This window comes from Haliotis rubra, unplaced genomic scaffold (genome assembly GCF_003918875.1).
Source record: "Haliotis rubra isolate DU_JTF1 unplaced genomic scaffold, ASM391887v1 Scf802, whole genome shotgun sequence".
Lineage (NCBI taxonomy): Eukaryota > Metazoa > Mollusca > Gastropoda > Lepetellida > Haliotidae > Haliotis > Haliotis rubra.
In genome coordinates, this window is record NW_025767527.1 from 275,980 (window position 1) to 288,642 (window position 12,663).

The 12,663-nt window shown below is 41.1% G+C and overlaps 1 protein-coding gene across 1 annotated transcript; it reads left to right on the forward strand.

Annotated features, from left to right (window-relative positions):
• Positions 1-2,346: 2,346 nt before the first annotated feature.
• Positions 2,347-10,910, forward strand: LOC124261648 (subtilisin-chymotrypsin inhibitor-2B-like). Its single transcript, XM_046695990.1, has 3 exons — positions 2,347-2,585; positions 6,944-6,994; positions 10,227-10,910. Exons 1-3 carry the CDS (start codon positions 2,520-2,522, stop codon positions 10,335-10,337), a joined length of 228 nt encoding a protein of 75 aa, XP_046551946.1. The 5' UTR covers positions 2,347-2,519; the 3' UTR covers positions 10,338-10,910.
• The last annotated feature ends 1,753 nt before the right edge of the window (positions 10,911-12,663 follow it).

Sequence of the window (12,663 nt, forward strand, 5' to 3'; positions counted from 1 at the left end):
TTCCAACCAGTTTTACAGGCACATCATTTTTCTGCAGTTGTTAACACACCCAGAAAACAAAATAGTAACCCAATTGGTAGTGCTAGGTTGCAGAGTGGGTTTCCTTGTGGTTGACAACCGCTGTGCTTGGTTGTGTCCCTTGAACATGACGTAACCATGTTGGATCCAATCCCAGATTCGTGAGGTGAGGTGTGGTGAAATTGGGTTTAACGTCTCGCTTGAGAATATTTCGCTCATATGACGACGTGCATGCTAGTGTATGTGTATGTGCGGCTGCTTGTACTAGCCCAGACTGAAGCTGGTTTTATAGTGCTAGCCCACCGAGATATCATGCCGCAGTGAAGCATGAATACCCCACTCAGACACATTATACTGACTCCGAGCCGACCAGTCCTTGTTGTAACCATTTATGCCGAGCGCCAGACAGGGACCAACAAGTACCTTATTTTAACGTCTTTTGGTATGACGCGGTCGGGGATCGAACCCGCGACCTTCAGCCCACCGGGCAGACGAACCACTACACCACGGAGGCGGTCCCAAGATTCGTTCTGATTGTGAACGTTTGTTGGTGAATATCATGATTGTGATGACTGGTTTAACCCAGTTTGTAAACCTCAAATCCTGGATGGTTTATCCCTAAAGTAAGGGTGATAGAGGTTGGTTGGTTGGTTCGAGTGATCAATAGCATGAGCATCGATCTCCGCAATTGGGATACGATGACATGTGTCAACCACGTCAGCGAGCCTGACCACCCGATCCTGTTAGTCGCCCCTTGCGACAAGCATGGGTTGAAGCATGGCTGAAGACCAGTTCTAACCCGGATCTTCACGAATCTAACAGAGACATTCTGTGTTGGGCGAGCTGTCTAGGGCGCCAGGCTAGTGATCCAGCGAGCATGCATTAGCGGGATCGAGCCCACCTGTGACCGGGTGTAAAGACCTTTGAGTCAACTTTGTGTGCAGACTCTGTCAGTGTTGTCACAACCCCTAGTGTACAGTACACAACCCTGTGCACTTAAAAGAACCCACACATCCGTTGCTATATGACCAGATGGTGGCCACATGAATACGTGCAAACACCAAGTTGCGGGTACAGCAACGTGCAGTAAACTTGGACAAAGTGCTGTGACTATGTGTCCCACTCCACCCAGCTGCGAATGGATACCTCGTAAGGATCGGAAAGCCGCAATAACTCGGTGCGCCTAGTGGCAGCAAAAGTTGTATGATCCCCAGGGAGTTGAGACTGATAATAAGATGTGTCGCTGAAACTGACATCCAATGATCGAGGGAAAAATATCAGCGCCTGGAGCATGCACAAGTGCCTGGGAATGTGCGCTATATAAATACCCAATAATAAATACAAATTCTCATGTTCCTTTCTGATATGGACCATAGTGGTTGAAACGTTCGCTTGGCACACCACAGTGAGTGAGTGAGTTAATATTTAACGTCACATCGGCAATATTTCAACCATATCGTGACGACTTGGCACACCACAGGTAGTTGGATTGCCTACATGGGTACAAAATGTAAACCCATTTCTGGTGTGAGATGATATTGCTGGCATATTGCTGAAAGCGGGTAAAACACATCCAGTCACTCTTAACATGAATGGGCAAATGTTTACACTGATATGCTAGAACCGATACCACACCTTTCTACGTGAGAATCAAAATGTATTGAATGGGTGAGTTTGGTTTCACGCAGCTTTTAGCAATATTCCATCAATATCACGGCAGGGGACACCAGAAATGGGATTCACACATTGCACCCTTGTGGGAAATCGAACCCGGGCCCTCGGCGTGACAGGCGTAAAACCAACCTCACTCACTCACCCAGAACATACAACCATCCGCAAACTTTCAAATCCTCATCTGTGACGTTTGCGTAGCCTAGTGGTTCAAGCGTTCGCTCGCCAAGCCGAAATCCCGGGTTCAATTCCCCACATGCTTACAATGTGTGAAGCCCATTTCTGGTGTCCTCGGAATTTTGCTTGAATATTGCTAAATGCGGGTAAAACGTATTCATGTTGTTGCAAGCGATGTGCAGGAAAAACACAAATACCCAATTGTATTCAATGGTGTATTCCCTGTCTTCAGTGGTGTAGAGCCTGTAGTTAACTTGAAAAGGAATTTCAGCTTTGAACTACACGAAGTCTTTTTATTCGTATTAACAATTACCCGTGCCCAACGTCGTTCTTCATAAAACGTGCAGAATGCATACAAAACCGTGAATGCTATTGCAAGTATTACTCTACATAGATTATGCATGCAACACAGTAGTTAATTCAGAAACGAAGAGAGGTATACACCTCTCTACTGTGGGCTAACAGGTTACATCAACACGCCTGAATAACACTCCTTCCCTCGTTTGTTTGCGATTGTCAATCCCTACCGCATTTTACAACGCGCATTCTTGGTTTGCAAATAGGACACGCATAGATCAGCCCTATATCGTACTGCGGATGTTATATACATCTCTCTGTTCATCGTTTGAGAGCACATTTTCCCAGTATTGACAATGAATGAAGACCATGAACTTGCAGCAGGACCAGGGAAGAAGGAATGGCCAGAGCTTCTTCGCAAGGTAGGATAATCACCTTCACGATGTGCTCATCGCTTCCTCATATGCGTTGAAGTGTTATAAGTCTTACATCATATGTACACGTTACCTTATTGCACACTGGCGATTAGGGTCATAGGTGCGTGTTAATTAGTGCTGGTATTGGCATACAACCTGTGATAGGATACATCACGATGCTAAAATTTTAGTCACGGCGATATATTGCCAAAGTATTGTTCACTGAAGCGGTGATACGATACGAATCCCGATATAAGGGTGGCGATACGATACGTATCACGATACTAAAATCCCTAATTCTCACACCAACTATAAAACACCTTAAGATCAAAGCAAAACCAGTTTAAAGGGTGTCCTCCCATTGGTGAGAACTCCCAGTTGTGAGAAACATTAATTAATGGTTCAGTGCACATAGGTGGTGTTTCCACATCCCTACCATGAAAGTGGGATCAGCCCAGCCCAGTACCCACAGGAGGCATAGTTCATTGAATATTTTATTTATTCAGAAGAATATGTAATTATGATAACACATTTTTATTGACTATTATGAAGTTTGAAAGTCATTTTGGTTTAAACATATTTTATTATTATTTATGAAAATGAATTGGGATTGGTGAAGTATTACTGCTTATGTTAACACCGCTCCCATGCAACATAAAATATAAATTGAAATGAAGGATGTGATGTCATCGATATTGACTATTGCATAAATATATTTTTAAGTACATATAAATATATACAGATTACATCAAATACAACTATTCTCTAAGTAGTCATAATTAGAGACTTTCAGTTGTGTGTGTCTAACAATCTATTGTAGGAATATAAATCAATCACGAGAAGGTTGAGTTAATTTCAGTATTTCCCTGTGAAAATTTGAAGGTTGTGTCTTGATGATATAATCGTGGACGGATTCAACTATTTTCTGGTTTACACTAGTGTTGGGAATTGGTTAAAATCTCACAATTGATGATCGTTGGTTTATTACAACCGATCAATCATCGAAAAAAAAATTGGTTAGCGTGATTTATCAAACTCTCCTGGTTATGTTTGTTAATGCACAACAAATATAGAAAAAACATGTACTTCGGTGTTTTTTTTGCAAATTGCACAAAATGCATTTACAAATTTCGCATCTTTAAAGGAGGACTAGTATGTTAGGAACATAAATTTCCTGGAATCTTTAAGATAATTTCAATCATGACAAGGAACGAGCTTGTAGTACTTATGAAATGTAACAGACAAAACCAACCTTGTGAAAAATGTTGTTAATGCAAACAAGTGTGCCAAAATTGTTTGTGTTCGATTATGAGAAAACATGATCGATTGCTTGGTCGTTTAGTCATTGCGACCAATCTTCGATTATTTCAATTAATCGGACCACCACTAGTTTAAACATGGAGTAAATTCTTTGTTTCCGTTCAAAAAATTATCCAGGTTATAACGGGTAGTTGATATCCACAAGAGCAACATGCACTGTCTATTAAATGTCTGTTATACAGCCTGAGGCAGCAATGAACGTTTTGACAAAAACAAGAGCCATAATTAAGATCAATATAAATCTTGTTTTCGTTTTTTTTGTAATTAGGTTTTAATATTCTTTGAGACTGAATGACTCTTTGGAATTTGGTAGGGCATTCCATAAATTTATTGTGTCGGGTAGAAAGGGTTTCAACGCATAAGGGGCATTTCGACTGTAAATTTCAGTGTTATTTCAAAATTATTTCTTAAACTATAGCTTGTAGTTTCGGAGACGGAGTAAATCTGAGTAGGTAAATTAATTTCTCTTTGATCACGAAGTTACCTACACAAAGTGTTTAATTATTAAAGACATTTACCTGAGTATGTTAATCAATTTATCTTATAAAGTTTCATTAAGTTACCTCCACAAGATTCAGTTACATAGCAAATCAGTAATTAGCTAGGGTGAATCCATTCTATCAGACAGGGGAGTATGGTGTGTTTTCATTGTTAATTACCTACTCCACTGTCTCATAACTGGGAGTCTCACAAATGGGAGTAGACCGTTTAAAGTATTCCGCCAGCGTTTTTCAATGTTCATTCGGACACGAGATAATGAAGTTTATACACGGACTTTGTGAATGATAATAACATGCAAGCGATATGTCTGACACAGTTCTTGACGCAAGGATTTCGGAGAAAACATTTACTTATGAAGGGAAAATAAGTAAGCATATATTTTAATCATCAAACAAAAGTAAGGGTTTTTTTCTTGACAGATATCGCGATTCGGCAATATTCAAAGTTAAAAATCGATGTATCATGGCCCTTTTGAAGTATCGTATCGGGATATACGACAATGTAAAACTTTGTATCGATTCACTGTATCGGCGGCCCATGGATCGATGCATCCATGCGTATCGATGAATCGTTACACCACTAGTGTTAACACGTCCGACGAGGAAAGAATATAGGTTCGTGGTCTGGGTGTAGTACTTTCACTAACGTAAAAGTACACTGTAAAAATGACTGTTTATATATTAAACGCAAATCCAACGCTTATTTGTCCTACGTTTTTAAACACCGTTATGTGTTTATTATCTAACAGTTGTTTATGTTATAAACAAGTGTTTACCAACTAAACAATGGTTTTGTTTCTGAACGGTGCTGTAGTTTACAACTTAATCACTTAACTCTGTTTAATAAATGCCTCACCTTTTTTAAACGCAAAAGCCCGTTTACATTATCGCTAGTGTCGCTCTGCGATTAAACACAACCACAGAATAACTGACAAGGTACCTGTGTAAGTGTGAGAGCGCGCTAGTAGACCTTCTTGGACAAGTTTTACCCATATTGCTGTCAAAAAAACTCCTGTTAAAAGCAAAGGTTTGTAATGGTGAAGTTATGCATACTGTCTAATATGTTAAGGCTGATAGCACTAGGTAGATATAATATAAGTATCTAGCGATTCTAAGCATCATGTTTTTTTCGTCTTACTTAATACATATATATTACCAACACTATGACATATCTGTGGAACACAGCCTCCTCTATTCACAATGACTGTAAACTGTTATATGCTACACATTCTGAATAGCCAGAACTACAAAAACACTACATGATGAGGGACTCACAAAGTCCTTTTCCTCAGTCCACTGAAATTGACACGATGTGAGCAAACTGCACTCTCTAAATGAGTTACTGATCAGTAAACAGTCCACCAAAACTCAATCCAGAGGCCACAATCCTGATGTGAACAGCTGAAACTGTAACAAATAAATAGCTAGAAGTATTGATATACATAATACTCAACAATCAATATAACACTAATAAGTCTATCAGAAAATAGAAAGTCTAATTTCTCAATCACTGAATAACATGGTGTTCACATGCAGACTTGGGAAATGTTCCTTGGACGCTTTCTGTGCAGCCTTGTCCAGGCCTGCTTCGTCGGGTGAAAATCCTGGAAAAAAATATAATCCCAGTGAGGCCGAATTATATGTTTTAGTACTCTCTTACAATGCAAGTATAAAAGTTAATAAAAGTTAAACACAGAGTTATTAAACAGATGTAGGCGATCTAACTAAACGCATGTCGTCTAGTTTATAAACAGTGTTGTGTTTGAAATGTAAACACGACACGGTTAAACATTAACACCCGAAACACCTATATTGTTCAGTCTTCATCTTTGAAAACTGAGAAATGTACTTCTCGCATTCATATGGGGACTCGGGAACATGACTTTAGTCATTTTGGTTTCATATATATCCTCTGATGTGAAACTGCACACATTATGAACATTTAATATGATTTTGTTTGCTTGTTGTTTCACTCCGCAATATTCCAGCTATATGGCGGCGGTCTGGGCCGGACAGTGATCAACATCATGAGTATCGGTCTAGGCAATTGGGAGACGATGATATGTTTACATGTAATATGAACGTTGTGGCAAAGGGTCACACTGGGACCAAACGAACAATATAGCTAAAACACCACATTGTTGACCCATACCTTCCCGTGAACATCAGTCGATCATCAATCAACCATTCCACGCTTTCACGCAACACAACGCCCTGATATAGGCTGGAAAGAACAACACACCCCAGCTTAACTTTAAGGGAGGGAAGTACATAGTTGTATATAATTATCCCCGAATGATGAAACGCTATGGGTACGATTTGTAAAGAATTGATTAATTTTTCATATACATATTTAGATTACAACCAGCGAGGAACCCAGAATTACAGACTGTTTGTATGTGTCTGTATGCTCTGTGCGCTCTGTATGTCGTATGGGCCTGTGGACGTTGTAAGCCTTTGCTTTTTCTTGACATAAAACACTGTGTTTTATGAACACAATGTATTTGAGCATAAACATTCTAAGTTAACCGGTATTTCTTCCAGCTTGCGGTTGATGCCAGAGATGCTATACTACAAGACAACCCCAACCTAAAGGTACACGTATTCCTTGTGTTTGTGTGGTCTGCAGATTGCTTGTATGCTGCTTAACGCCGCACTCAGCAATATTCAGCAATATATACGGCGGTCTGTAAATAATCAAGTCTGGACCAGACAATCCAGTGATCAATAGCAAGAGAATTGATCATCGCAACTGGGATACGACAACGTGTCAACCAAGTCAGCGAACCTGGTCACCAGACGTTTTGAGGGAGCTGGGGTAACCTAATGGTTAAAGCGTTCGCTCGTCACGCCGAAGACCCTGGTTCGATTCCACACATGGGTATCATTTCTGGTGTCCGTCGCCTTGGCATTGCTGGTATATTGCTAAAAGCGGCGTAAAACCAAACTCACTATCATGGTTACTTCTTTATATGTCGAAATTTGTGCCAACTGAACTGGTAGCCTGCCTTGTCTCAGCGCAATAGATATAAAGCGCTAGTTTATGGAAAAACAAAATGGCCTCTGCCTCGTCAATAAGGGCCAGGGTGCCGTTCCACTAACCGCTCTTAGCCCTATGCCAATCGTAAACCCCTAAAATCCCAATCTTAGTGTGACGTTACGATTGGCTTACCGTTCCACTAACCAATCTTACCTAGGTCAATAGTAAAGTTAAGATTCAAAGTCTAAGTTGCTCATGACCAACTTAGGATAGCTAAAATCAATCGTAGAGAAACCAAAATGGTGGCTTTCCTATTCTATGTGAAAAATAAGACCGAGCATTTCACCGCGAGCGTCCCCTAAAATCCCCCATGAAATGAATTTGTATATTTCTGTGATGTAAACAAACACTGCACTGAAGCCTAACAAATGTCAGGCCAGTCTGACCACTGTCGTCATGGGAACACAACCGAGCGAGTCGGTGTAACACATTTGTACAACAATATTGCAACGTCATGGTTAAGAATAGGGACAGCCGTAAAGTGAACAATGTTCTGAAGCAAAAAAGATACAAATATGTTTGATTTCACTGCGCATATTTGGTGGGGGGATTCTAAAGGCAGGCCGCGTGTTATTCAAGACCACTGACAGATTCTACATACGTTATAGCCTCCTCACGGCTTGTTTATTCTGATTGACAAGGTTCAGGCACATATTAAAAGCTCTGACACAATTGACAATTTTAAAATTCAGACTTAAAACCTGTTCTCAGTATATTACTTTTAATCTCGGCTGTAAATACTCTCGTGTAAATTATCTGTACATAGCGCTTTGAGCATGCCCCTGGATGTGGAATAGGCGCACTATAAATATGCATTTGTTATTATTATATTATGCCTGATCGATACCCAGCGTTCACACGCACTTGCACCTGAAACCAAGGTGCTCACTACCCTAACATTTTGCTCTAGGTTTTTCCTCCACGTTTACACTTGGTTGGAAAAATACCCATGAAGGCCCGGGTTAGAATATTGAACTTCAATAACCCATGCTTGTCGTAAGACGCCACTAACGGGATCGGGTGGTCAGGCTCGCTGACTTGGTTGACACATGTCATCGGTTCCCAAATGCGCAGATCGATGCTCATGCTGTTGATAACTGTATTGTCTGGTCCAGACTCGATTATTTATAGATAAGATACATAGCGTTCACTAACATGAACGCTCATGTTAGTGAACGCTATGCATCTTAGCTAGATTATTTACAGACCGCCGCCATATAGCTGGACTATTGCTGAGTGCGGCGTAAATATAAACTCACTCACTCACTCAGTTGGTTCGTAAACTACTTCCATCATTTGCTAGACTATGCAAAGGGAGATAACTAGTGCCTCGCATTGCTCTATCTCTCGCACGAAAGAGTCTCGATCTAAGCTTGGATCGGGTCGTAAGATCGGGACCGGCTACGATCGGCCTAAGATCGGTTAGTGGAACGGGTGTAACTTTTAGCTCAGACGATTGTAAAATTGGCGTAACTTGCTAAGATTGATCTTAGATAAGATCGGTTAGTGGAACGGCACCCAGGTTCCACTGAGCAACGTACCGTAGCTCTCAGGCGATGGTAGCTCCCTTCTTTAACATGGACTTACGGCCGCTTCTATTAGTGTAACGGACTCTAATGGACGTCATGATTCAGGGTGGCTCAGCCGCGATATTATGATTATTAAGGAATTAGAACATCTGGGTATATGTGATTCTAAGATGCCTAGCAGTTAGAACAATCGAAAAAAATATACATTATCAGACAATAAAGGTATAGTTTTTTGATGACGTAACAATTGAATGACGTTATCCCGTCACTGCACCATTCTAGTGTGCCCCCTCGTAATCGAACCATTTTACATTACGTCACAATGTAAGCGACGTCACGATGCATGTCAGTTGTCATCGCCTCGTACGGCCTCCTACAGTAAACTACACCGTTGCATCCAGTTTCTTGGTTTGCTGTTGCTTCACGCAGCTAACATCACTGGTGGAAACATTACGTTTATGTTTTACGACGGTTAAAATGTGTCATTTCGACTCACAAGTTTTTCATCGACACGGTAACGTTCGTAATGTTTACATTCCCACAATGCAATTGTGGAATGTCGCTTGAAATGTTTACATTCCCACAATGCAATTGTGGAATGTCGCTTGACTACTCAACTTCCTCTGGATGTACTGATCTAAACTAAGGCTGGTAGTAGAAATGCAACGTTCATATTGCTACATATGGTTTACGTTAATGACAGATGTAATGAAAATAATTCAGAGAAGATATTTAATCCGAACGTAAACCGTCATCAAACTGTTATCATTTGTTTTTTTCTGGTAACGTTCGTCTTAACGTAGGGGGCAGACACATCAATAGAACAGCGCGCCAGTTAGCCCTGTGCGAGGATTCTTAAATTAGGTCACCGACACCGTCGTTTGTTTTCTGCCTTAAATTAATCGTAATTATCTTTAGAAAGTATTACGTTTGGCATCTTAGAAAAGAAATACACTTCGCCCTACCAGGGCAAAAGGGTGTTTTATTACACTATACATGGTGGTAAAGCGAAGTGTATTTCTTAAATAGTATGAATCTATTTAATGCTTATTGGTGCATTGTAATATTTGTAGTTTTTACTATAAAACTACTAGGTAGGTAAATACCATTTGCACTGCTTTGAAAACTTACAAGCAAAATCATTTTTTGTGTCAACATTTCCTTTAAATATACTCCATGTAAATTTCACGTATACCGTAATTATAGAAATGGGTTTGATGGGAGCCTGCTTAATATTATAGCTTGTTTGTGTTGCCAGGTATTTGCTATGCCTGCGGGCTCATCTGTGACGGAAGCCACCTGTTGGAACAGAGTCAGGATATATGTACAGGACGATGGAACCGTCGCTGCCATTCCCAGGATTGGCTAAAGCAAGGGGTTTATCTACACCTGATCTGAAGCCAATATTCGCACCTGCCTGCAGCAACTGTTTTTACAAATTTCAAAAACGGAAGTAAATGAATCCCAGTTTATGGGAATATATTAATAAACAAGTACTTTTATGGCCTTGAAGAAATGTCCCTTTATTTCGAATAAACGGGTAGTATATGCTCAAGCTATTGCATTGAATGCAGCCGTGCACTGCAAATATCAAAACAGGTTGACTTGAAGAAAATAAGTATTTTCCAAAATTTAATTTTGAACCAAATAACCAGTTTTACCCAATTGAATGAACAGCCTGCCAAGGTCGCTTAGTTTAGAGTATGGCATATTCCTGCTTTATCTCATGCAGAGACATCACCATTGTGTTTACGCCCCCACATGAAGGTGTATGTGTGTTAGATGTATCTTACTTTACATAACAAGACATAGCTCGCCTTAGCTTTTAGTTACGATGTGCGAAGTAGATGTCCTATCTTTACTCCTCCTCAGAAGAAGCGCACACGAAAGACACTAACACATTGTGGGTATGGAATCCATGAATAAAATGTATTCATTTGTACCAATCTGATAAGAGTCATGGTTGCGAGCACCACCGCTCGGCAGCGACTAAATGCAAAGCCTGAAAGTAAGAGTACAGAAAGGCAAGCACCACATGAAAACAGCGGGTATTTGTGCAGGTACATGTTTTGCATGAATAGGCCCAGAAAGTGGGTTTTGTGGGTTGACAGTGTTGTCTGTTGGCTACTGTTCAAGTCCTGCCAGGGGCGGTGGGGTAGCTCAGTGGTTAAAGCTTTCGTTCCTCACGCCGCAGATCCGGGTTCGACTCCCCACATGACCCATTTCTGGTGTCCCCTGCCGTGATATTGCTGGAATATTGCTAAAACGGCGTAAAATTAAACTCACTCACTCACAACGTAACAACTGACTGACTGAATATAATTTTTCGCCGCTTTTAGCAACACTCCAGCAATATCACGGCGACACGAGAAATGGGCCAATTGGGGAATGGAACCCGGATCTAGGGCGTGACGAGCGGACGCTTTAACCTTCAGGCTACCCCACCACCCCACAACGTAACAACACCGTCAGACGATAGGAAGGAGAAAGGAAGAGAATTACATCTCGGATATGCACTGTATCCTAGACACTATGGTATTAGTATTAAGAACATGGAACCCTTTACGTGACCGACTCAGATCAGGCCGACCATTGTTATGACGGCTGTCCAAGATGGTTACGTCATTTCAGGCAAACCTGAACAACAGAAAACCTTCGCAACAGAACTTGCTTGATTTGTAAAGGATATCTGACCAGACATTGCGGAACCATTTCCATAACGAAGGCTTCAGAACCAGATGGCCTGTCAAGTGCTGTGTTGTCGCAAAAACAGCGTGGCCGAGACAAGCAGTCAGGCAAATCGTTTGGTTGGTTGGTTGTTGTTTAACGCCGCACTCCAACGATATGACGGCGGTCTCTAAATAATCGTGTTTGAACCAGACAATCCAGTGATCAACATCATGGGCATAGACCTACGCAGTTGGGATACATGTGTCAACCAAGTCAGCGAGCCTGACCACCCGATCGAGGAACAAGCATAGGTTGCTAAAGACAAATTCTAACCCGGATCTTTACGGGCCTGTCGGGCAAACCTAGTTAGAAGGCGGGCAGAAGGACAAATCAAAGGGAACGAAAACGTCTTTCAGATGTGAGGTCAATAAAAGCAAGAAAAGACATTTCCATAGTCACAAGAAACCCCCGCTAGTCCACTGCAGGATTCCAACTACAAAATACGCATGTGCCTTTGAACCCCATTCGTCACCACTCGCCTCTTTCCGTAACCTCCATTTGGCTTGTCCCTGAATAACACCGGGAGTTGGTCACGAATGTTTGAACCCCTATCAAATAGTGATGACACCAGGTGTTCGTGAAAAAGTTAGAGTATTCTGCCCCAGTGGTTGCATACTGACATGAACAAGTTTATCTGTAGTTCATGTGAGAATTGTAAGGTATGTATGTACTGCATGACAACATTTTGTAAGAAAACCTACTAGAATTAAAGCAAACTCGGACGTTGTTGTTGATGTTACTGGTGGTGTTGAGGTTAATTCATTGTTGTTTTGCATTGCATAATCATATCATGAAAAAAGCTCTGTATTATGTCAAAACGTCACTAAATTGGAAAAAAAGCTAAGTACCTCCATCAAGTTCACTAGACCGAGCCGTGATAACAACTGTTACGTTATGACGGCGCGTTTAACGTCATAAATAAACTGACGGGCCAAAGAAACGCTACCATAGATTCAAAACCCTGT

Excerpts from the sequence above, each read along its gene's own strand:
- LOC124261648 (XM_046695990.1), top strand. The coding sequence starts at position 2,520 with ATGAATGAAGACCATGAACTTGCAGCAGGACCAGGGAAGAAGGAATGG. Across the intron at positions 2,586-6,943 it reads GGCCAGAGCTTCTTCGCAAG|CTTGCGGTTGATGCCAGAGA; the intron begins GTAGGATAATCA and ends TATTTCTTCCAG. Across the intron at positions 6,995-10,226 it reads AAGACAACCCCAACCTAAAG|GTATTTGCTATGCCTGCGGG; the intron begins GTACACGTATTC and ends TTGTGTTGCCAG.